Here is a 27,752-nt window from a genome sequence, read left to right as displayed (position 1 = left end):
TTGATCAAAGCCGTCCATTGCATGGATCTGAATATAAACATGTAATCCTGTAATCATTTTAGAGTAGATTTGCCAACTCAGCATTTTAATTCGCCCGTAAAATTTTTTATATTAACTGTAAATCTTAATGACTTTTCGGGCACGTTCATTACATTGATGTTGCTTACTTTTAAAAAACCCATCATTCCCTTGCAGGTTGATCGTACGCTATCGTACAGCATTCACAAGTGGTTATTCCTTAAACATACGTCAGTAAAAAAAATAAACAATAATTTGAAGAATTTTGGTATTCGGCGTCGTGAAAATATCATTAAAGAACCCATAGACAACTGTCTATCTTCAATTTCTGGTTTTTAGTACCAAATTACGGTGCATAATGAATTAAGGCGGGCAAATTACCCCGGAATCAAATATAACTTTAAATGTCACTGCCAAATGCGAAACGAAACCGGTACTAGCCTGTGGTTGGTGTAAGACAGCTATTACATTGACTCTAAACCTTTTTTACAAACATTGCTTTTTCCCCATGCACTTTTGCAATTTAATTGAGCATGTGTGTAGACTTTAATTTTTTACAAAAATTAAAATGGCATTTAGTCATTGGGGAACTATCAATATTATGTCCTCAAACCTTTGAAAATTTTAATTTAACATTTAAGAAGATGCTCAAAAAGACAATATTGAGCGACATATAAGACCATTTTTTACCATGCACCTTATAAGATGTGCTACACGGTTTCCGTTTGGACACGTTTGGACAATCGTGACCATTTTATTTTTCTGTAACCCGCGAGCACGATGGTACGATGGGAAAAAACGCGATGGCCCAAGAATGGTACCGATAGTGAAGAACCGAATTTGGTACGAATGGTGAAATCAACGAATGGTAACGCATGGTGAAATCGCGAATGGGCCGCGATAGTAGCGATGGTGAAAACGCGAATGTTACATGTGCGTTTCACCCATCAAACCAATCGTATTTCACCATGTACCACGCGTTTTCACCAAATCGTAAAACCATCGCACAAATTCTCGCCATCGTGTTTTCAACCCATCGTGGCCATCGCGTTTTTCAACCATCGTAAATGGACGAACGGACGGACGAAGCGGCGGACGGACAACCCGGGACGGACGCCGGAACGAAAAGCGATCAACAAAAGCTTCACCCTGTCACTTTGTGACAGGTGAGCTAAAAATAAAATAAATAGCGTCTCCATAAGAATATAAACAACCAGGATAATTTAAAGTGCAATTTCAATACATGCATGATTTTAATTTAAAAAATAGCAACGCTTGAACACTTTAAAATAAGTAAAAGTATCCCTAAATTCAATGATCTTATCCATAGGGATAACATCCATTAATTCACATTTTATAAAAATTGCAAATGTTTACTTTTTAAGATGGCCAAAATATTTGAAATATTTTCATTTTCAATTGAGCAACGTTATTGTTATGTTTGAATTTTTGAAATTTAACTGAAAACAAGTGGTAGTCTTTTAATTGTTCAGTAAAGTGGATATATTTTTTATTTTACAAGTTTAAGGCCTTCTCCTACATAAGATTATAATAATTAAACTGTTACAAAATAGTCGCCAGTTTCTAACCGGCGAACTAAATAACGAATTCGAGCCTGTATATCAGTTAAGATAATATAACAAAATCTGTTATGATTATAATAAGGTTCGTTTCCCTATATAACTTGTTTGTTTCTAGATGGTTTTAATTCAAATCTTTTATTAAAATATTGTCAGTGGTTTTACAACAACGAGCAAGTAGGGAGAGAAATTTATTAGTATAAACCCAAGATTTACTTTTCATTTTGAATAAAATACTGGAAAGTGTTAGATCCAACACAATAAAATAAACCGTTATATTAAAACATGTAAAAAAAAAGTCGAATATTGCGGATATGGAACACATGTAGACAATTTTTTGTAGCGGTTTTAAATTTCACTATTTTTTAAATTAACAACCATGATAATGTCATCCAATTGGTATCTGAACTTAGCCCAACAGCAATTTCCGTTTTACTATCTATTATGACTATTGAACCACGTGACTGGTCCAATCTAAAATGCATGTACGTTCTTATTATAAGTAACCCTTTTAAGAAATTTTCCCCTATAAATGAACCCGCGTAACCTATTCCAGTGACACCATTTCATCAATATACATAAAGGATATTGTAATGACTGAAAGTTTTTAATACTGAATTTAAATTGAACGATTGGGAATGAACTATAATATAAGAAGCCTCTGACGAGCCCTTATATCATTTTATTCAAGGAGTTAAAAATAAATTGCGTTTAAAACTTACAAGAATTTAAATATTTTTTTTACCACATACTTTAAATGTAAAGACCGTTTTAAAGTGAAAAAAGAAAATTTTTCAAATTGACCTCGCATGTAGTATTCGCGTCCCTTAAACGCTATTTTTTATAATAACGGAAAATATGTCCACGTCAAAATATATACGCGACCAAAACTCCCGCGTAAAAAGCGTCACGGGTATTGGTGATAAGAAATTAGATTAAACATGTAATGATATATTTTTTTGCAAAGGATTTTTAATTTGTGAAACGTCAAAAAACGATTGAAGAATATCGCTTTAAAAAAAAAAATGCAAAAAGCCAAAGTTAATTTTAGCATGATGTAATTGTATAAATTATGTAAAACGCATAATATGTAAAGGGCAATAATATGTACTGTCCCAGGAATGATAACTTTGTTTACATAACAAATATTAATAACCAAATCGCCGAGAAAATAAGGTAAGGCAGATTGAAGCCCCTTATAAGTTAAACGAGGCATTTCCATGTGTCCCTTGATAGCGCAGGTAAGGCAGACGTCCGTGTTTATGTTTTACATTCATGCAATGACTCTGAGAGTTTTTTTATTATTTTTTGGCAAAAGACCAAGTAAATTAAAAATAGGGAAGAAACACCAAAATACAACAAACCTCATTAAAAAATGTCAGAGCGTAGGTTTCGGGAACCCTTTGAGTTCAAATCTTTAAAAATTACAGTGAACGTTGATTAACCACCTGAGCTTCACCGAATGATATATATTTTTTCTTAAGAATTAAACCTATATACAGTTGTTGACACTATCAATCTCGGATAATAAGCAGACTTTACCTTTTTAATTGGACTTTTCCCATGTCCCGTTAAGAAACCAAATTATATCCTAAAGGAACAGTAATGTGCGCCAATATGTAATGTATAATTTTTAAATGTTTTAATAGTAATTGTAATTAATGTTAAGTATAATATGTAATGTAATAATATGTTATTTGGTAATAATGTAATGCATTATATATAATGTAACCCGACTCCAATGGTCGAGGGGTTTAGAGTCGATGACTTCTAATCCAGTTTACATCTCCTGGCGTGGGGTTTGACATCCCCGGGGACGATGCTTTGGTAGTTAAGCCGTTCGGAGGAAAGAATGTATAATATGGTAATTTATAAAATCGAAAATGTACAAATGTAATGTATAATATATAATAAATGTAATGTGTAAATATGTAATTAATAATATGTAATGCATAAATGATGGTAAAGTATAATAATGTAAAGCATAAATGTAAAAGTATAATAGTAATGTATAATTTGTAATACATTTTTAATTGTAATGGTGGTCATATGTAATTGCCATTAAATGTTTAAGATTGTCATAATGTTAATGTAATAATATTGTAAAAGGTACCAATATAAGTACTTATTTCTGCGGGCTTAAAATTCCTGGCGATTTTGGGTTAAAATAAGGGGTTTTAAAAATTTCTGCGTATCCCTTATTATTTCTGCGGGTTTGCATCATTCTCGCATTGATGTTTTTTATTTCTGCGTTTTAATTTAGATATTTTTACAAAATTAACCAATACAAACAGACAACATTGCAAGATATGTTGATGTAACATGTACATTACTTCCGGTAAACATGCAGACGACTTATAATGTATATTCATCGTGATCAACATGTATCGGTATATAAAATATGATAAACAAGATCAACAAGGAAAGGCGGCGTTAAACAAAACGTTAATAAACAAAAATCAACACCGTGCAATGACAACAATTAATTGTAATACTGCATGTGTACAAATGTGTCAAAAGTGTTAAAAATAAACAATGGTAATATCACACGTAGACACAATATATTGTACAAATACAAAAGGGTATGTTTATTGCACCCGTCAAACTATAATAGTTTTATTTGTAAAATAAATCAAGCTTAGGGTGAGTGAAAATCATACAAACATGACATTTTTTTAAACAAAAAGAACATTCAAGTAAAGTAACTTTTTTTTCTAATATTTCATTCATGACGGGTACATAAAGAAAAATTATTCCCATCTACAAAAGCTGATAACGGTACATGGTAATGTAATTATACAATACAGGTAGTTTACATATTCCGACATACATATAGACATAGCGAAAGGCTTAATTTTCTGCGGTTTTTAAATCTGCGGTGTCATTACAAACCGCAGAAATAGCAGAAATAAAGTTCCCGCAGAAAAAAGTACTTATACGGTATATTATGTAATGCATAATATATAATGTATAATATATAATGTGTCATATGTAATGTATAATATATAATGTATAATATGTTATGTATAATATGTAATGTATGATATGTAATGTATAATATGTGATGCATAATAGTAATGTATAATATGTAATGTATAATATAATGAAGCTGATAAAGAAACAGAAATTTTTGTTTCATTTACTAGTATTATAGCATAAAATCGGCTATTTTTCCCTCTTTTGCCCATGTTATAACGGGGCCAAAACCATGCGTTAACACAGTCACGCGCTCTTGTTATAGCCCGGTTTTCCCTTTGCGCAATACATACAGGGCCCAGTTAACAAACAAAAAATGACGATTTGGCCTGTTTGCCAGAGTCATGCGCTCTTGTTATATTGGCGCCAGTAAAATGGATGTAGATCAACACACAAGAGTATAATCAAATACGTGATTTAATATGAACAAATGGCGTGGAACAGATAAAGGGATAGAAATACAATCATTTAGTCGAAAACAGTGCAAAGGTTCCGATATGTACGTAAATACAGTCTGGCGCTAACCACTTCCTTTTTTTCCTCCAAAATGTAAAAACCATCAAATAGGTAGACTGCCCCGGTTTTAAGGTGATTATTATGCCCCTGCACTTAAGTTGAATCTAGTTTGAATAAACACAACAGTAACAGGGATTCTTTGGGGATTATTAATGCCCAAAATTTGCAAATTACTCTGGTACAGAACATAGTCATTAACTTCTTAGGTAAGGCACGCTTACGAGCCGGCGTCTAGATACATTGGACTTCGCAAAATGTGGAAATCAGTATTAGTTTACCGAATCAGAGCCATTGTCAAAATTTCCCTCCTGAGAATCATACGTAACCAATCTGGATCAAGGTCATTTAAACTGATAAAGGTTTCGAGAGTGGAATCGAATTCCAAAAAAGGATATCTGGTGTGACGGGCGGAACGTGAAGCATCTCTTGCTTATTCCTTCGCTCTCTTCGTCAGAGTCGAACTCAATCGGGATTCTTTCGTAAAGCTTTGAAAATGTTTCGTTCACTGAAGCATCGGCGCAACACGTAACACGATACGGAATTGTCGAGCTGGTACTTATAAATTCTACGAATATCATCCATGGAAACCCAAGGTCCTACCAATGTATCTTTCTCGAGCAACTCGTTTTGTTCGAGGCCTTTCCGAAGATAAACAAATCGCCTACGTTTAAATCACGAGTAACCGGAGTTGATTGAAGGGCAATCTTGCTTTCACTTTTACATGAGTCGATCTGAATTGGAGAATGAATTAATTCTGATCCTCTACAGGAATTTCTATTGAGAACGAATCCTTGCATCCACATTCGCCTGGAAGAATAACCCCGTTTGCGAATCGCGCCGTGTTAAGAAACGGGCGGTTACTATGGCGAGATCAGGGAGTAAGTATTTGAAGAGGTGATGAGTTTGCTCTAAATTCACCCTCCAATCGCTGCTAAGCCTTTTCAGCCGACCGGGTTTTTGTTAAGATTGGACGGGTCCAACTCTAAGATAATGGGTCCGGCTAACAACTGCATACTACCTTAATGCTTTGAAACCTGGAACGATCGGTCTAATCACAGCGTAACGGACATCCAGCGAGTGAACCCTGCCAGAGAGGTAAACACCCGAGTAATGAAGACGCTCACCTTCCAAGCAACTTTGTGAATTAAACGAGTACACATCTCGAACTGCAAAACGAGTGACTTCCGCTCATACAATCGTCCAGCAAAAGCCAATCCAAACAGTTTCCAGTGTACTCGAGCTGTTGCTTCATCCTGCATTTTCCGGTGCCTTTTGCCCAGGATGCCACACTGATGGCAACTCTAGTGAACCGATTCTTAAATGATCTCATAAAATACCTCTGTACGACGGATTAATGGTGACGGAAGGGTGTCCCAACTTTTTATTGTATAAGGTTCAAAAGTCCGTCGAGAACTTGTCGGGCGAACCACAATACATCCTGAACTTGGCATAAACGGCAGGTTTCCTTTTAACAATATATGAGAGTCCATCTCGAGAGACGTGAGGCCTATGTTTAAGTATCGCTTTATATCTTTTACATTAGTAAGCTTCTTTGAAAGGTATTGTGCCTTGGCGAAGATGCGCAACAAGTACGGCTGAAGATCAGCACACTCTTGATTGAATGGATAACCAAGCCGATTTTACTCGTAAACGGACATTTTACGGTCCATTAAGAACATCCTCAGTAGTAATATGACGCACAACAGAATTCTTTCCTGCTGACTTATAAAAACAAACAAATTTGACAAGTTTTGATCGACATTCGGGTGCGTTTTCGGCTAAGCGAAATCTGATGGTAAAGATTGCTGCGCCAAAAACATGCGAATTGTAAACTTGAACGAACTTTGTGTAGATAGAAATGTAGAGACACGTACTTGAGTGAAACTCCCTCTCCAAAGCTTTCAAAGCTGAAACGCAATTGGCTACGCTCCGGTAAGTAGGCATGTAGATGTGGACGATTGGGATAATGTAGGGACTGAATCTTTTATGAGGCACGAATTGATAAGGCCTCATTTGCACACGGTAACCAACGATTCCGGTTCTGAACGGAGTCTGCGCAAAGAAAACCACTACATGAACTTACCTTCCTATTGAGTAGAAGACCCCCGAGAACCTCTGTCTTTTCGAAGCACCACCGTTACAAATCCAATTGAACAAAACGGACGGGGAACGTGTATTGACGAGGAAGATAAGCCATTTGAGCATAGAAAAACGCAACCTTACTAGTGATCGTGCCAGTGCCAAAACAAATCTTGATTCACCTCCATATGATTTTGTTCTAAGGAGAATAGTATTTCTGATGGTTTAATGACCTCCGAGAAGCACTTTGTATGCGCGCTATGAAGTGAGCGCATAGCATGACAGTGTTAGGCGTGCATGTAGAAAGCGTGAAATAGATGAGGAACTGCACGGATATCCCCGATCCAGATCCAGGCCGAGAATGATGCTTGTTTAGTGCATAATAAGCTAAGTACTGAATAAATTATGCGCAGAAAAGCGCTCCCAAGAAGCTCGAAATGAGCAACTCCTTTGGGTGTATTCCGCCAAAATACAGACATCTGCGATTTTAAGCAACAGACCATCTTGAACTAGGTGTCCTAAAACTCTACACGGAGTTCTTCAACAGACTTTCAGAACAGCATCCCATTGCTGAACGTAACAAAGCTGCTACGCACGAACGAGTTGAACCACCACAGTAACTCACTGAGTCTTTGACAGTGAATTTGGTAAAAAGGATTTAAGTCAGGTCGGTAAATAATTATTACTTTTCCAATGCGCAATTTTGCCTGAGAGAGTTGATATCGACATCAGGCATCAAATGACGGTTGAGGTTGCTATATGCTACCAACACCTCAAAGGCTGTACTATCTGAAAATGTACCATCGTTCTTTACAAGAAATGAACGAATCAAATACTCTGGACGTGATTCCACTCCTCGGGCGTTTGAAGACAGCCGAACGTCCAGTTCGTGCAAATTGTCCTGGAGACTAGATAACTGATGTTGCTATAATTGTGTAATCGGCCTTTCGTTAGAGGCGCACGGACCCATATTCACCTGCTTCCAATGGACCCATCACCAATATACATTAAAGTTTGGATTGAAGACTTCCATCAACTTATAAGAGCGGAATTTAAACTGACTCTCAAACCGTGACAAGTCCATCTGGGTCGACACGGAACTTGATGGAATGTGTTTGACTTTTCCAGTTTGCATTGTGGAGTTAGGTAGAGCTTTTGATTCAGATTCATCCCCCCACAGGACAGTAAAGTGCCGTAATGTGAAACAAAAATGTCATTTCTTTTAAGAAGCCAAATGGTTCGTTTGATAAATTTCGGTATTAGCCAAAATTCCACCAACGCTTGAACCAAAAAAGGCTGCGGCCAAGAGTTTGTTGTCCGAGTCCTTTTGGTATGAAGGCTCAAACCGCAAAAGATGTTGTCTGTGGAGCGCATGTCAGACGGTAACATAACATCAATAAAAGTCCTCCGGGCCACAAAGCGTAAATTGAGGTTGATAGGAGCACGTGCGACGTGAGCACTGCACTAATAGCGTGATTTGGCTGAATAGTGCTTGACGATGCCCGTAGTAGTATTGTTGGTCATGTCCAATAGACACCCACGACGAAGCTGGTCGTTGTGGCAACGTCATTTTACCTCCCATGAATGGAAATACCGGCCACCAAACATCCGTATCTAAGTGTTCGAACAACTAACCCTTCAAAATACAGGTTATGATCAACGCGTGTAAATGTTATCCTAGTTTCCCCCCACAATGTTTAAAGGAGAGGAACCCTCGCTTGGTGAGCGGATTGGGAGCTAGCGGTAATTTTTGCGTTCAATTGTGCTGCAGTTGATGCACGAGATCATATACCGGTGGCGCCAAATGTCAACAGTTAAATACGAATCGGAATATGGCCACAAGTAAGTGTCAAGATAAGGAGACTGTCGAACTTGAACACGGTTAGTAGATACCCGACACTTGTTCGAAAACTCGTTCTCGGGATCGTGTAACTCAGAATCATCAAGAGGAATATCATCAATAAACATGTAGCGCGGGCCCTTGCCAAAAACTGTCGGTCCTGTTGCGGCAAATAAGTACACTTACTAAGGAAGTGGCGAATCAGGACGTCCTGCGGCTTTGCAAAGCCGGACACACTTTTGGTTGGGTTAGACCAAGATGGACTTGACTGGCGGCTTTTGTCCGAAACTTTCTGACCGAGTCAGTAATCTCATCGTTTGTTTCAATCCTCGTCTTAGAGTAAAACAAACGAACTCTTGCGAATAAAATAGAGCTCGACTAAAGTACGCGATGATAGATGGTCGCAAATTTTTCAGGTTGATATAGAAGTCTAATGTCCATATCTGTCTCATGACTCGTACAACTACTAAGTTACCTGTTTACTTGTAAGAAGTATCTCTGTATCGAAAATAATGTTATAAGGAATATTGGACGACAGGGTTATTCAAGATCATCTGAGCCATGATAGGGATGGAGCGATTCATATAGGATTTTTAAAGTGCATAATAGAAGATAGAGCAACTCCCACAATCTTAGCTAAACATGCGGATAATCGTCAATGGTTTTACAGAGATTTAACAGCAAACATACATGCACTAAGATATCACATTGCGAAGCTCCTGAGCTTCACAGTACATAACTTCGTCGTTTACAGTCGCGTATAACAAATACAAATGCGGGAGGACTCTCGATAAAGGAACCTATATAGTTGACGAATATCCCGGATACTATAGAAAGCAAATCAAAAAGTCACACAAGAGACAAACCAGCGTGGATTTAAACCTATAGTAGAGTGAATGAGCGAGAGATTGTAAATGAAACACCAACAATAAAACACAACACGAGAGAGCGTAAAGCACAGTGATTGTATATATAACGGAGCAGATATATATCTATATGCGCTAGATTACCACACCGCATATTGAAGGACTAGCTACAACAAATATTTGCTATCAGGCTGTGCTATCCGACATATTCGAGAACCAATAAATGTGTGGACCTCATAGTAGACCTGAGCAGCGCTTTTTGCTACAACCGTGTCAGCGTACACGACGAGGACACATTCCAATAGATCCACACTCACGAGGTAGGGATATTACCGTAATCGCATCTGGCATTCATTCTGGCTCTCCCTACTCCATTACTCAACAATACCTAACACGTATAAATAAGGACGAACAGAGATGAAAGATCGTCAGATCATAAAGAAGCAGAGATATAGTGGATGACTTCGAGATAAGTTTACGGTTCTCTCCTAATCACATTTTCAAAGTTTGTAATGCATATTTGCGGGCCCCGACTTTAGAAATATAGCATTTTTTTACTTCTTGCGTTTCATGAAGCTACTACAATCGTGAAGGTGTCCTGACATATTACGCACGGGATAGTTTCGTTGCTTTCGAGTGTCGACAGAAAAAAAATATTTAAAGAGAGCGAAAATGTACTGTTTATCATCTATCTAGAATCTAAATAGAAATCGAAGCGAGATTAGGAGAACATAAGGCAGGAAGAATTCATTTTTCACCGCGAAGCTCAGTAAATGAATGCGACCACGCCAGGTATGAGATCTAAAATGGGCAATGAAGATCAACCTGACAAGTGTATAATCAAATACGTGATTTAATATGAACAAATGGCGTGGAACAGATAAAGGGAGAGAAATACATCATTTAGTCCGAAACAGGCAAAGTTCCGAATGTACGTAAATACACAGTCTGGCGTGGAATTATTAATTCGAGGGCCTCAGTCGCATAACGGCGAGCAGCATTCAAGTAATTATGCCGGCAATACGGCGTATAGACATCGCCGCTTATCTTGGTTGTCGCCCTTTCTTAGAAACGGACAGTTGTCAATGTAAACAAATAGAATCTGTCATTCAGTTTAATCCCCCGATTAACTTACAAAAATGGAAAGCACAAAATGAATATAAGAAAACGTTGTTTTATTAAGTTTATATTGATAAATTTTCTGTATGTTTCTTTGAGAGAATAATGTTTTATGCCTGTTTTTTTAAACTTGCGTGCTTAAAAAAACCGATTCTGAATTTGAATCTGATGTCACTGATCTTTTTCCTACCTCCAATCTGTAATCATTCTAGGAATTTCTGAGGCGTCTGTTTTGTCTTGGGTAGACTAATGTTATGTTTTTCTTAAGTTAATATATCTCCAAAGTTAAACTTTGTTAAATAAATTAAAATTCGAAATTTCGTTCGGTTCTCAAGTTGTTGGCCCCGGAAAAAATAAAACGCATACGTAAAACATGTAGAGTTGGATAAATACCGTTCAAGCACAAGGATTTAATGTTTGTGTTTTATATATAATATACATCATAAATCTGTTTTAAAATTTTATGCTATAATAAGGTCAACGCACGTTTATTTCGTGTTATAAAGTCTGCAGAGTCCCTCGGAACTGTTGGAGCCCTCGCCCTACCGGGCTCGGGCACCAACCGTTCCTCGGGACTCTGCAGACGTTATAACACGGAAAAACGTGCGTTAACCCTATATTCATAAGCTCGAATTCCAATGACTGACGAAATCACCCATAAAGTTGACCTCAATATAAGGCAAGCAACAAAATTTACATTTTAGCATCGAACTTTAAAACAGCAATACAGAAAGAAAAATGATATGCACCGCCTGCGGCTCTGAGAGGGGGACATGAGTGGGTTATAAGCTAAATCAGGGACCAGACCAGAGGAGATGATTGAAAACAGCAGCTGACAAATTTTGTCTCAGTAGAAACTGTTGCAGAAAACATACACGAAATGGTCTAATCCGAGACACAGAGGTCTGTTAATTTTACACTCAACAGATACTGAATAGGATCACTTTGATTAAAAGCATTTTAAATGACAGATAATAAAAGCATTGCTGAATGAAAAGTATAGCAATACAATTCTGTGTCACACAATGACAGTACGAGTATTTATATAAGTTGTACGATAAGTCAAGTTATGACATTAAATAAACAAGTGAATGTATTATCAGTTTTAACAAATGATTTTCGTGGAAAATAATTCGTTCTTTCTGAAAAAATAGGTGGAAATCCCATTAAAACATTATTTATATTATTTCATAAAGCGGATTAAAACGGGAGGCATATTTCATATTTAAGTCAACAAATTACATTCAAAATAACTTTAGCGTGCTAAAAACTCTCAACTGACAAGTTGCTATCAAATGTGGTTTTTAAAGAACGGGTTAAGCTGATGTATGATTTTTATAGTTATGCTTTAGTGCGATAATAGAATATTTGTCGAATATATCAATAAATGAAAAAATCTTTTCGGAATCTTTTCGGAAACTTTCTATTGTCTCATATGCTAAAACAAAACAAATTGAAGATATTATGAAAGAAGCTCCGCTTTTAATGTAAAAAAGAATAATTGATTTTTAATTTTTAACAATTGACTAATTTATTTACTAACTATGACAGGGATTCAAGTTATATTGAAAAACAAGGAACGCGGCATTATGAAATGTTTATTTTGAGATCATGATCCTCATGCGAAATTAAAAGTTGATCGGATAGCTATACACTTAACGGAAACTTATATTTACTTATACTTAACGTCTATATAACTGTATCAACAGTCCATTATAATATCAAAATATGACGTCATGTTGATTTTTTTTCTTACAGAACTACGCATGTTTATAAACTGAAAACTGGTAAATGTAAAGCTTCTAAACACTTATAAATTTCACAAAAATAAGTAAAATTGGAGAATATTCGTTCTCTTAAGGAATAAATTATGACAATTGCAGAGAAATAAAGACAGTTTATAACTGAAGAAAACAAAAAAACAAAACCCTGAGATTCCTGTCGCTTTCCCTTTCTCTTCCGTCACAATTAGTAAACCCCAGCAAAAATGAGCCAATCAATGGACATGCTCTGGATTGCGGGTTACAAATAACTGCACTCCAGTTAACGCACTGTGCATGTATATGTATACGATTAAACTCTGACACCTTTTCAACAGATAGGTACCCAAACTATGATACAATCATAAATAACCAATGCAACGGCCAATTTAAGTAAATTACTTGAACATTTCTGCGTTTACGCATCAGCAAATTTGAAAAACCCTGAATGTTGAATTTGAATGTGACATAAGTACCTTGGTGTACAAGCATAAGAATCTAAACACCTCTTGAGTTTACGTATGCAGAAATGTGTCACTCGGATATATCTTCCTTTTAAATACTCGGTAAAGGTGTACGAAGGTTTACTAGCTTAGATATCGTGAATGCAAATTCTATTGTTAATATTCTCTTTCAATTCTCATACTGAAAGACTTTAATAACATAATTTCAAGTTATGTCACCCGGAAAACAAGCGGTAAGTACGTAAAACGGGATTTGATATTTATAAAAGATATATGAAAATATTCGGAACTTACTAATTCGCATAACAAAGACCTTTCTTTTAAGGACATTTTTATCAGTTATTTAAATTGACACAACAAGGTGATTGGCACGGTAGTTAGGGACGGAAAATGATAATCGACCCGCAAAATAAATCAAAGCAGAGAAGGCGCTGAATTTGTTTGGGTCTCAGAATGTCAGGAAGGTGAAGATTGCGAGATAATAAACCAATTTGTTTTTGTATAGTGCCGCCAATGCTTTCCAGCGTTTTAATTGTAGTAAATTGGTTATAAGACTAATTGCAACACTGATATTCAATCCAATGTTTATTTGACTTAAACAATTTGAAAAAAAAATGAGTTGCCTTAACTGGGATATGAACTCCAGACTCTTGCTTTCAAAGCGAGCGCACAAACCCCTCGGCCACGGTAAATTTATATGCTAATAGCCGGAAGAAAACCATATTATTCTACATTAGGGTTTGTAACGACGCTTACTCTTGTTGAACACAGATGTAAATAATCATGGAGCTTACAGTAAAGATGTATATCTATAAAGAATAAAACAATATTAGAAATATTCGACCATTTGGGAATTATTTTGTTTTTATTTTGCTTAAAAATTAATGCGCCTGTCATTTACCATCTTTACGCAGTGATCTCCCCTGATTTTTTCGGCGTTAGTATACATATAAAGGGAAGTAACCGCTTCAAAAAAGCGGACTACTTTCGGCAATTGCAATTAACAGCATTAGAGTCTGAAATTTCGCTACCATTATTTGTTTGGTCTGACGACCCAAACAAATAAAAATGGCCCGAGGGCTTCAGCCTTAGGGCATTATTCTCATTTCAGGACCGATTATCACTTTCTGGCGTTCAGGACGAGTATTAATGGCTTAAAAACACTTGATAGATCTAATAGCATTTAAAAAAAAGATGCTTACTAACTCAGATTTGTCTATTAGCGTCTACTACAATTTTATCTTTTGCCCTACGCAGATTGCGCATGCGCTAGGAAATACAAAATCCGGTCGATTTCTTTTAACAACGGACCGAGTGGTTAATGGGTATACAATAATAAGTCTGACTAATCAAAGGTACATAGCGGATTGCAGCCACGGACTTTTAGTTTCTTTTTGTCAAATTAAAAATCATCGTTCAGTACTTAAAGACTTAGAAATCTAATTTGAGCTAAATAAAACACTTATTTTGAGCTGAGTGATTAAAGGCAAAATGTTTTTATCTTAAAGTTTGCAATAAAAATATCTATTTCGGGTTCAAAGTGTTAAGAAAGGATAGCGGTCTCGAGCTTAAAGTTGACAAGAAACATTGCCTTGCCCCCAATCCAAGTCTGATTATATTGACACTTAATAACAGTACGTCATAAGTTAGATATATTGTTATGTATGCAACATATTACATGTATATAATTTATATCTGACCAGTTGGTATTTCCAATATTATCATTGTTCTATTTTTAGAACATTAACTACATGTATGTACTAGAACTTTCTTAACTGTTTGATCCCTGATGCACTTTCACGTGTCTAAAACTGTTATTTTCAGTATGTTAAATTTAACATCTATATATGATTGATTTCTTTTGTTGTTGTTGTTTGCTATTGTTTATAATACACATATATATGAATGTATAAAATTGTTTAACATTTCTCCTACGTTATTTGTAAGTTACATTGTTTGGATTTATGTGAAAGAAATATTCATTTCATTCACATTTCTTTTTCTTGAAGAGGGGAAGTGTTATGTATGCAACATATTACATGTATGTAATTTATATCTGACCAGTTGGTATTTCCAATATTATCATTGTTCTATTTTTAGAACATTAACTACATGTATGTACTAGAACTTTCTTAACTGTTGTAGAAAACTCATGCATTATATTCAGATAGAAACTTCCGGAATGTTCTTTATTGTTGAAGTTGCTAGATTATGATTACTTTAGAACATAATAGACTTTTCTGGAATTTTCTTAGTTAATATATTTAAAGTGACATTTTTCATTACTGGTACCTTTTAAGTCATCAGTGATCTTTGAAGTCATCAGTTACCTTTTAAGTCATTAATATATTTGGAGTATTATTCAACTTGGATATTAAGTGATTTATTGGGGCTTGGATTATTTTAAAATCAATTATTCTTGTGGATTTTATTGTGGGAATTTATTCTAAAGTGTTCTTGGATTTAACTTGGATTTAACTGTGCTATTCAAAAAGGATCATTCCAGGATCAGATAAGACATTTTAATTTTACATTTTTATTTGGACTTCAGGTATTTGTACACATAATTTGTTATTTTATTTTTCTTTAATAATTTTCTGTAATAAATTTGTTATTGTTAAAAGTTTGTTGCTGGCTTTTCTTTCTCGTTACGCCTGGCTCGTAACAGAAATTGGGGGCTCGTCCGGGATTGAATATTTCTTTTTGGCTACATTATTGGAAATTATTACCGTTTATTTTACATTTCATTATTACCGTATTTACTCATTTGAGTTGATATCATAGTTGTTCTATTATGTGTGCCTTTCAATTCTGAAATTTTTTTAATCACACCATATTTAAGTTTAAAACCAGCAGCAAGCAGTCATGTCTTTTGATTTAGAAAAGTTTGTAGCTGAACCTTCCCAGGAGGTATTAGATTTGGCTAAGAAAACTGATTTGCTTGATCTTGCAATAAAGTATAATTTATCAGAAATTAAATCTTCAATGCGTAAACAAGAAATTAAAAATTCTCTAATTCATTATTTTGTGGATGAAGATATTTTTGGACAAGATGCACTTTCTTACATTGTTGAAAAACACTCTGAAATTTCTGAAATAAAAATAAGAGAGCTTGAACTTCAATTTAAATTTGAACTAGAGAAAATGAAATTAGAAAAAGAAAGCGAAGAAAGGCAGTTACTGTTAGAAAAAGAAAGGGAAGAAAAAGAAAGGGAAAGGCTGTTTGAAAAAGAAAGAGAAGAGAGAGAATTTCAGTTAAGAATGAGAGAATTAGAAATCAAAGAGAGAGCAAATCAGTTTGAACATAGAATAAATTCAAAATTTGATGTCACTAAAAATATTAGGCTTGTTCCACCTTTCCAAGAAAAAGAAGTTGATAAGTATGTTCTTCATTTTGAAAAGGTTGCTGAAAATTTAAAATGGCCAAGAGAGCACTGGACATTACTTTTACAGAGCGTCTTAATTGGTAAAGCGCGTGAAATCTATACACAACTTACTGTTGAACAAAGCTCTAATTATGATAATGTAAAAGAATTAATTCTTAAAGGTTATGAGTTAGTACCAGAGGCCTACAGGCAAAAATTCAGAAATTCTAAGAAAGAAATTGGTCAAACCCATGTCGAATTTGCAAGAGAAAAAGAACAACTTTTTGATCGGTGGTGTCTATCTAAGAAAATAAATAAAAATCATGAAAAGCTCAGACAGCTCATGTTAGTTGAAGAGTTTAAACGTTGTATTCACTCTGATGTTAAATCTTTCTTAGATGAAAAACAGGTAGAAACTTTAGAAGAAGCTGCCCGTCTAGCTGATGATTATTCGTTAACCCACAAAGTATCATTTTTAAATAAAGGGAAGTCCATACCCTCACATTTTAATTCCAAGTTCAGTTCTGGTAATTTATCTGGCTCGTCTAGTCAGTCAAATACTCCCAAACCAAAGTCATCTGATGAACATAAAGGTCATAATCCCTTATCTCGTCCTACATGCAATTATTGCAAGAAAACTGGACATCTTATTTCTGATTGCTTTACCTTAAAAAGGAGGCAACAGCAACGTGATGAGGCCAAACCCACAGGTCTTACCACTTCAAGGTCTGAACCTCAGTCTTGTATTGATAACAATGCAATTTTGAAGGTCAAAGAACCCAAGTCAGATTCTATAATGGAGATTTATGAACCATTCCTTTCGGAAGGTTCCGTGTCACTTATCGGTGATACTTGCCCACCTACTCCTATTAAAATTTTAAGAGACACAGGAGCTTCTCAATCTCTTATTTTAGCAGATACACTGCCTTTTTCTGAGAAGACTTCTTCTGGATCTAGTGTCCTTATTCAGGGTGTAGAGTGTGGTTTTTCTAATGTCCCTCTCCATAATATTTATTTGTCCTCAGATTTGGTAACTGGGCCAGTGGCTGTAGGTATAAGATCTTTCTTACCATAAAGGTGTTCATTTATTGCTAGGTAATGACTTAGATGGAGATAAGGTAGTGGTTAATCCACTTGTAGCTGACACTCCTTGTGTGGATCAGATACCTGATCCCATTGAGCAGGAAATTCCTGACCTTTATCCTTCATGTGCAGTTACTCGAGCTATGGCTAAGAAGGCCATTCAAGAAGACAATTATTGTTCAGATATTGACTTAGCTGATACTTTTATAGGTCAGTCTTTTGATAATGAAATAAATTTTTCTCTCACTCCTACTCTGCCTGAAACTCAGACAGATGCTTCAATATCTGACTTTTCTACACCAAGATCTAAAGATCAAGGTCATGACACGCTGTCAAGGTCACAGCTTATCCAGGAACAACAAAATGATCCTGAGATTTCAGTCCTTTTTCAAAAGGCTTTTAGTGAAGATGAAGCTTTACAAGTCCCTGTTTGTTATTATGAAAAGAATGGGATTTTAATGAGAAAATGGCGACCGCCCGATGTCCCTGCTGAAGAGGAGTGGACTGTAAATCACCAAATTGTGGTCCCTAAATCATATCGCAAGGAAATATTAAGCTTGGCTCATGAAACACCCATGGCAGGTCATTTAGGTGTTAATAAAACCTACCATAAAATTCTCAATAATTTTTATTGGCCTGACCTTAAAGCAGATGTATCTAGGTACTGTAAATCTTGTCAGATGGTTGGAAAACCTAACCAGACAATACCTAAAGCTCATTTACAGCCTATTCCTGCATTTGATGAACCTTTTAGTAGAGTTATTATTGACTGTGTAGGTCCATTACCAAAAACTAAATCAGGTTCTCAGTACTTATTAACTATTATGTGTGCTTCTACGCGCTTCCCTGAAGCTATTCCTTTAAGGAATATTAAAGCCAACACCCTAACCCTAACCCTTACCTAAGACAAGAAGTTCAGTATTTATTGGATAATGACTTTATTGAACCAAGTCAAAGCAGTTACAGCTCTCCATGTATTCTTGTACCGAAATCAAATGGAACATATAGAATGTGTACAGATTATCGTAAAGTGAACTCTGTAACAAAAACTGATTCATTTCCTATACCAAGAATTGATGACTGTATTGACAAAATTGGAAAAGCAAAGTATGTAACAAAGTTTGATCTTCTAAAAGGATTCTGGCAAGTTCCACTTACTGATAGAGCTAAAGAAATATCAGCCTTTGTAACACCAGACGGCTTGTATCAATATAAAGTCATGCCATTTGGTATGAAAAACTCACCAGCAACATTTCAGAGACTTATAAACATGGTAATATCTGGTCTACGCGGATGTGACGCATACATTGATGACGCAATCATCTACTCTGATGAATGGGAGGAACATCTCAAAACTATAAGAGCATTCTTCGACCGACTTAGTGATGCTAAATTGACAGTTAATCTTGCAAAAAGTGAATTTTGTCATGCAATTTTAACATTTTTAGGACATGTAGTGGGACAGGGTAAAGTTAAACCAATAGAAGCTAAGGTCAAAGCTATCTCTGAATTTCCTGTGCCTACTTGTAAAAGACAACTGATGCGATTTCTTGGTATGGCAGAGTATTATCGTAAATTTTGTAATAATTTTTCGGTTATTGCAGAACCATTGACAAATTTGCTAAAGAAAAGAAACAAATTCATTTGGAATGACAAGTGTCAAATGGCATTTGACAGCCTTAAAGCCATACTTAAGAGTGCACCAGTTCTCTTGGCACCAGATTTTAATAAAAACTTTAAGTTAGCTGTAGATGCTAGTGACATAGGTGCTGGAAGTGTATTGATCCAAGAAGACAACAATGGTGTTGACCATCCTGTTTGTTACTTTAATAAAAAGTTTAATGAACATCAGAAAAATTACTCTACTATAGAGAAAAAGTGCCTTGCTCTTATTCTTGCTATTCAGCATTTTGAAGTTTATCTAACTTCTTCAAAGTTGCCTGTTGTTGTCTTTAGTGATCACAATCCCCTCACTTTCTTGCATAAACTTAAAAACAAAAATCAAAGGTTGTTGAGGTGGAGCTTATTTTTGCAAGAATATAGTCTTGACATTAGACACATTAAAGGGAAAGATAATTTGATCCCTGATGCACTTTCACGTGTCTAAAACTGTTATTTTCAGTATGTTAAATTTAACATCTATATATGATTGATTTTTTTTGTTGTTGTTGTTGTTTGCTATTGTTTATAATACACATATATATGAATGTATAAAATTGTTTAACATTTCTCCTACGTAATTTGTAAGTTACATTGTTTGGATTTATGTGAAAGAAATATTCATTTCATTCACATTTCTTTTTCTTGAAGAGGGGAAGTGTTATGTATGCAACATATTACATGTATATAATTTATATCTGACCAGTTGGTATTTCCAATATTATCATTGTTCTATTTTTAGAACATTAACTACATGTATGTACTAGAACTTTCTTAACTGTTGTAGAAAACTCATGCATTATATTCAGATAGAAACTTCCGGAATGTTCTTTATGGTTGAAGTTGCTAGATTATGATTACTTTAGAACATAATAGACTTTTCTGGAATTTTCTTAGTTAATATATATAAAGTGACATTTTTCATTACTGGTACCTTTTAAGTCATCAGTGATCTTTGAAGTCATCAGTTACCTTTTAAGTCATTAATATATTTGGAGTATTATTCAACTTGGATATTAAGTGATTTATTGGAGCTTGGATTATTTTAAAATCAATTATTCTTGTGGATTTTATTGTGGGAATTTATTCTAAAGTGTTCTTGGATTTAACTTGGATTTAACTGTGCTATTCAAAAAGGATCATTCCAGGATCAGATAAGACATTTTAATTTTACATTTTTATTTGGACTTCAGGTATTTGTACACATAATTTGTTATTTTATTTTTCTTTAATAATTTTCTGTAATAAATTTGTTATTGTTAAAAGTTTGTTGCTGGCTTTTCTTTCTCGTTACGCCTGGCTCGTAACAATATGTTTTCAGCTCAGTGAGTAAAATAAAAGAATCTTTTTGTTAAGAAGATCGGGGAGTTTAAGGAATATATTTATTGTGGAATGAAAGTTAACAATACAATGTATATCTATTTTGACTTTAAAAATAATGTATCTATTTTTGGTGTCAGGAAATTCCCTGTTCTTAGCTCAGATATCATAACTAAATCTTAATGCTTGGTTCAAATAATAAAATTGTATATGCAAATCAAACGTTATATTATTTTAATGCACGATAACTTAGGAACGTTTTCGGGAGTTTTCATACAGGCATAAACGAGAACTGCGACCCCATTTTTTTCGCTTAAAAATATTTATGTTATCATATTCTAACAACATGCCAAGTTTAAAGAAATTATATTGAACAGTTTTAATTTTGCCTAAATGTCTAGATGAAAATTCCCGAAAATGTCCTAAACATGTAATATTAGGTTCGCTTGATTTTATTGAACGATTTCTAAATGTTTCATTAGACTACGATTATTGGTATTAGAAGTGACTTGCAACAATTTTCAGCTATCTATCAGTGAATTAAATCTATATATCGCTGTATTGTCCTGAAAAGCCCACAGTCTTATTTCATTACAAACTAAAATGCTCACTTTATTTATGTGGACTTTGTTTTTTAAATGCAGTAAGATCCTTTTATGTCATTACTTGAATGGAAAATTAAAACACATCTTTAAAAAGAAAATTATTTTTATTAATTTATTAAGAAGATATTGAGGATATTTGTTTAGTTCAGTGTAAGATTGGAATATATTTCACCGAGTGAGCACCAAAAGGTATATTTCACGAGTGGCGCAGCCACGAGTGAAATATGAACTTTTGGTGTTCACAAGGTGAAACATATTTCGATCTTACACTAAACAAAACAAATTTTCTTTTTATTACATGCAAAGAAACGTTTTAAAAAGACATTAAACGTAATACTGAATGAAAAGCGCGCCAAATAATAATACAACGTGACGTCATTTACGACGTCACGTCATTAAGTTGGTACCCAGTACTGTGCACGCTGGTATTTCACTGAAACAACATGAGGGGCTTAAATTCAAAACAGTGAAATTATCAAAGTGGTAATTTCACTGTTTGAAACAGTGAAATTACCAGTTTTATATCACTGATATATTTCTATAAACCACCGAAAAGCTTGTAATAAAAAGGTTTTGTTTTTTAGATTAACTTTGACACCCGTCATAAAAAAAGAATAATGGCCAAATGACATTAAGTTTTATAGCCATAACTTAAAACAATTATCATTTAAACAATAAAATAACGGCTTATCGCGGTAATATTTTAATCTTTCTTCTTTAATTTGAATATATTTTATAGTGTTATAAGTTGTAAAGGAGGGGGGTTAATTCATTTAAAAATATTTGGTATGAAATAATTTCTTTGCTTTATGGTGAATTTTATTCAAAATTTTCTTGAAAATGGTTTATTCATCCATTTAATAATGATATCATCTGAAACTAAACAATTTTTCCATGGTAACGGATTGTGTATTTCGCGCATGCGTATTTTGCGTAGGGCAAATACACAATAACGATGACTACAATTATCATACTTTAATGGTTTAATAGACGTAATTTCAAGTTATGCCACCCAGAAAACAGTTATTTTGGCATGTCTTAAAGCGGTTAGTACTTAAAACGTGAATTGATATTTATAACAGAAAAACGAAAATATGCGGGATTAATAATTCAATGACCAAAAAGCGCTGTTTAAGGTATCAATAGACGATCCTTTCATCAGCAATTTAAATTGAAACAGCAGGGTGTTAAAGATAAAATTTTATTACAACTGCATTACAAATAGTCATAAAATATTAAACAATTTGTATTGCACACACTTCCTTTGAGTGGATTGGCAAAGCAAGTGTGAAACTGATTGATAAGTCACCGGTTGTTTTTTTTTTTCTAGCTAGTTTACAATATCATTCAACAGGGACGTTTTAGTACAATGACATAGTTAATCACGTAAAATCATGAAAAATTGTTATTAAAATAACTTTATCAATGTTTATTGATTTTGTGAAGTGACAAATAGTGTGACATGTATTACCTGTGTAACGAGGAACCGGGTAAAGCGTGTATTATTTCACTACACAGTACCCATCTTTACTTCTCAAGATTTTGAAAAAATATTTACATGCATTTATGTGACTCAAATATTTTCTGTTTGGCATCACAGTCAAATAGGAAAAAGGATCAACTCAGGCAAACCTAACACTAAAAATACATTATCAACTGTTCTGACTTTTTCAGAATGATAATTAACCTCGATTTCATATGTTGTGAAATTTCTTTAGTTATTATATAAATTATTTCAGCAACAATTAGGTTGACCTCTTTATTTGCTAGTAGATATTTTTCACATTATTTTATTTACGACAATTATCTCAATGTCAGGTCAGTGAACGTTAGGGGGAATTCTTACACAATCATTTTTTTCATGTATTTCTATGGCAATCTTGCCACACAGCTATAAGGGCATCTTTTGTGTTGTTGTTTTTTTTGTTAAAAGCTCTTTTATAAAATTTTCTCCTTTTTATCTTAAACTAAATCGGAATTGTGTATGAACATCTACTATATTTATATGTAGGTCGATGCTCTTTGTTCCCCGTGCAACTATGCTACCTCCGGTCGATTTAACAAAGCAACAGACCGTGTCGTAAAAAGGTCTATAGCACATCTTCCTATAAAACACGATAATAATAATATATGATGAAGGCTAGGGTCATAAAACACTAGCACGTGACGTATACTGCGTGCTATATTTTCTTGATGAATTCACACTAAATGTTTTAAAGATTATCAGTAAAGCTACACAGGAAAACTGTTATTTAGTATGACTAAAATACCAAAAATGTCGTTTGATATTAACAGACACAGTTAAAGACCGCTAGCTCTCGAGCATAATAGTATCCATAAATCTGCTGCTTTATGCTTGTTATAAATTATCGTATTTAACAAGTTAAATGTAATTGTCTATGAGTTCTGTCAAAAGTATTTTTTACCAACGAAAATTGTGCACGTGAGTGAAAATGATACTTTCGGTCAAATTGTAAAGCAAGCAGGCGATTTGTAAAAAAAGAGCTATTGACTATGAACGTTAATACATTTATGAAATACATTAAAGATTAAAGTGAAAATACATTCAAAATTACACTATACAGGTATTTAAACTTTACGTGAACATGTACACTCGGAAATATACTTATCTTTTTAAACATTATGAAAGTACAAGTATATCTAGCAAAGATTGAATTTGAAATACAAGAATAAAACTATGTGGTAAGTTTGTTTCCAGATAAATTATGTTTGCTTTTGATCTATATTTTCACTTTACAGTGATTGGACGTCTTACAGTTGTACATGAGACCTCCGTGTCTGATATACTTGTTATTGACGGTCGTCTGAGCGCATTCCAAAATTTTGATCATGTAGACCAATGCACAGCGGAATGCTCCCTCGAGTCACAATGCGTATCTCTTGCATTTTCCCCCGCAACTGGAAGCTGTCAACTCTACAAGTATGACGTTGCTAACTTTACAGTCGATGTCATAACACAAAAGCAAACTATATTTTTCAAAGGTATCACTTTTGTACAACTCGTTATGTTTAACTTTTTACGAATTATTACTTATTTCAGTTTAATGAAATTACCTAAATAATGCTATTAAATCTTGCACACCAATGACTGTATTTGTTCTATTTTATTCTATTTTGTTCTAAATGTATGTATACAAAAGTATGCATTTTGGTTTCATATTTATAACACTAATAATTTATAAAATAATTTGAAATATCAAACAGGTTTTTTAAGTATAAATCAGCTGCTTAAATGCAGTATTATAATGATGACATTCACAAAAACCAAATAAGTAATAGTTCTAGTATATGAAACGATTTAGTTACGAGGATATAACATTGATTGGGGCGACATCGAGAGATATTTCTGCTAAAATAAAAAAACGATCAGTGATCTAATGTGTCGCCTCATGATACCCAATTGCATGTTGCAGGTGACACAAAAATCATGTACAAGGCAAAATGAGTTTTTTTTATTCAAGCGCCATAACTCGACCAAAAATCACTCAAAAGGTAAACTCGTGTAAAATGCGCAAGTACTTGAGCTACCAATCAATCCTGCAAAGTTTCATTGAAATTGCATTAGTGGTATAAGGGTAATTCGGACAAACTTTATTAACAACTTTTATTAAAGGGCCATAACTCGGCAAAAATATCATTGAAGGGAATAATTCATGTAATATGCGCAAGTACTTGAGCTGCCAATCAATCCTGTAAAGTTTCATTGAAACTGAATTAGTGGTATAAGAGGAGTAGTCCGGAATTAAAATTAATTTAAGAGCCATAACTCTGAACAAAGTCATTGAACCAGAAAAAAAACGATGAAATGCGCATCTAAACTTGATTAACCAATACAAGCTAATTCATCCATGTTCTTTTTACTTCTGGAAATGTGTGATACCCCATTCCATCCTCTGATATATACAAGGTATAAAAAACCAAAAACAACCCAATTGTTGATTTTTCCCTATATGAATCAATGATGAAAAAAAATAAAAATAAAAATAAAAAACAACACTATTATATATCAATGCAGTTGAACGTTATCTGGGTATAATGGGTTAGTAAGAACAAAGGAAAATTTCCAAACATGCGTTAATTTTTATTTACAGTTGTTTGCGAGCGTCATGATTACACGTACATACGCCCATTAAACGTGTGCATGAAGATGTACCATGACGAACGAACATCCGACGAGTCACGTGACACATGCAAGGAGGATGGAGCAGATCTTCTGCGCATTGACACATCAGCGAAAATGGCTTATTTAAAACCTGTCCTGGCTCATATTTCCAGTAAGTTTTATGTTAAAGTGTATACATTTTATTTCATACCTTATATCTATCAGTGCTTAATATATTTTACTTCATCACCGTGTAGTAGGAATATGAAAATAATGCAAAAAAGTGCAAAAATAACGCCTAATATATCCAATATATGACCCGTAACGAGCAATGCAGTAAGTAAAAGGACCAATATCTCATATAGTGAATAAAATTTAAGGTACAACTATTAAAACATTTTAATTTAACCTTAATTAAAAATTATTCCAGGACCATGTTTAATGTCTAAGCCGTATAGGTTAATTCAGTTCTTTCTTTTAATATACAATAACATATATTGCTCCGTTTACTTAGCTAGCCATATATGGCACATATTCGGCGTTACTATTGCACAATTTCTGTGTTATTCTCACAAAACAGAATTACGGATAGAATCGGTGCTTATGGTTCATGTAAATATGTAATTGATACCAAAGGAAGTCTAAAGTGAAATATGAATAGCTTTAGATAGCTATAGTGAACTCATCAGTCTTCTGTATCATATGAACTTCAATCATTTTTATTTACAATAGATTAGTTTTTAACAATAAATGCACAATGATGAGTCGTACCAATTGTTAAAATCAATATTTTAAAACGCTAAAACCCTGTCGTCAAACATTAAACATAAATAATTCAAACATTTTTTCCAGAAATATTTCAATCTCATATTCGGAAACTAAATATATAATACAACTTGCCTGGCTTCAAATGCATGCATTTTCAAAAAATCAATATTGCCTGTAACTTCAGTTTGTTTTGATTACTTGTATCGTTTTTTGATCGGATTATACAATATCAATTTTCTTGTTAGATAACAGTACCGTTTGTTTGTATTTGGTAACAGTAACATTTTGTTTTTCTTTGCTTAAAATATCATTTTTCGTGTCTTTGCTTAAAAATATCACTTTCTTGTCTTTGATAGTTTTTTTTGTCATTGACAGCAGTTTCATTTCCTTGTCTTTTGATAACAGTTGAAGCTATATTGCAGATGACTACAGTATTGCTTTCTTGTCCTTAATAACAGTCTAGTTTTCTTGTCTTTTATAACAGTATAATCTTTTAGCTTTGATTACAGTATTGTTTTCTTGCCTTTGATAACAGTATCGGCTTCTTGTCTTTGATAACAGTATCGTTTTCTTGTCTTTGATAACAGTATCGTTTTCTTGTCTTTGATAACAGTATCGTTTTCTTGTCTTTGATAACAGTATACTTTCTTGTCTTTGATAACAGTATAGTTTACTTGTCTTTGAAAACAGTATAGTTTCTTGTCTTTGATAACAGTATAGTTTACTTGCCTTTGCTTACAGTATCGTTCACATGTCTTCGATAACAGAATCGTTTTCATGCATTTGCTTACAGTATCGTTTTCTTGTCTTTGATAGCAGTATAGTTTTCTTATCTTTTATGACAGTACGATTTTCTTGTCTTTGAATACATTATAGGTTTGTTGTCTTTGAGTAGAGTATCCTTTTATTGTCTTTGCTTACATAATCGTTTTCTTGTCTTTGGTGACAGTATCGTGTTCTTGTCTTTGATAACAGTATCGTGTTCTTATCTTTGATAACAGTATCGTTTTCTTGTCTTTGATAACAGTGCAATTTCTTGTTTTTGATTAGAGTATGGTTTACTTGCCTATGATAACAGTATAATTTTTCTTGTCTTTGATAACAGTAAGTTTTTTAATCTTTTTATAACTGTACAATTTTCTTGTCTTTTATTACAGTATAGGTTTGTTGTCTTTAAGTAGAATATTCCTTGTGTTTGTCTTTGCTTACAGAATCGTTTTCTTGTCTTTGGTTACAGTATCGTTTTCTTGTCTTTCATAACAGTATAGCTTTCTTGTCTTTGATAACAGCATAGTTTTCTTGTCTTTGATTACAGTATCGTTTTCTTGCCTTTGATAACAGTATAGTTTTTTTGTCTTAGAAAACAGTATAGTTTACTTGCTTTTGCTTACATTATCGATCACTTGTCTTTTATAACAGTATCGTTTTATACAGTATCGTTTTCTTGTCTTTGCTAACAGTATAATTTACTTGTTTTTGCTTACAGTTTTCGTGGTTGGACTTGTCTTTGATAACAGTATCGTGTTCTTGTCTTTTGAATTTTATCAAGTATCGGTTTTTATTGTCTTTGATTAAGTAAATTCTTTTATTGCCTTTGGTTACAGTATCATT

At 34.0% G+C, this 27,752-nt stretch overlaps 1 protein-coding gene across 1 annotated transcript; it reads left to right on the top strand.

The window, feature by feature from the left end:
* Window positions 1–23,061: 23,061 nt before the first annotated feature.
* LOC132744185 (uncharacterized) lies at window positions 23,062–25,545 on the top strand (the record flags this gene model as incomplete). Its single annotated transcript, XM_060732813.1, has 3 exons — window positions 23,062–23,068; window positions 24,011–24,253; window positions 25,363–25,545. Coding segments are annotated over exons 1-3 (433 nt in total), but the record flags the coding sequence as incomplete, so codon positions are not given.
* Between the last annotated feature and the right edge of the window lie 2,207 nt (window positions 25,546–27,752).

This window comes from Ruditapes philippinarum, unplaced genomic scaffold (genome assembly GCF_026571515.1).
Source record: "Ruditapes philippinarum isolate M1 unplaced genomic scaffold, ASM2657151v2 ctg18913_1_1_1_1, whole genome shotgun sequence".
Classification (NCBI taxonomy): domain Eukaryota; kingdom Metazoa; phylum Mollusca; class Bivalvia; order Venerida; family Veneridae; genus Ruditapes; species Ruditapes philippinarum.
This window is presented reverse-complemented; position numbering and strand designations above follow the sequence as displayed.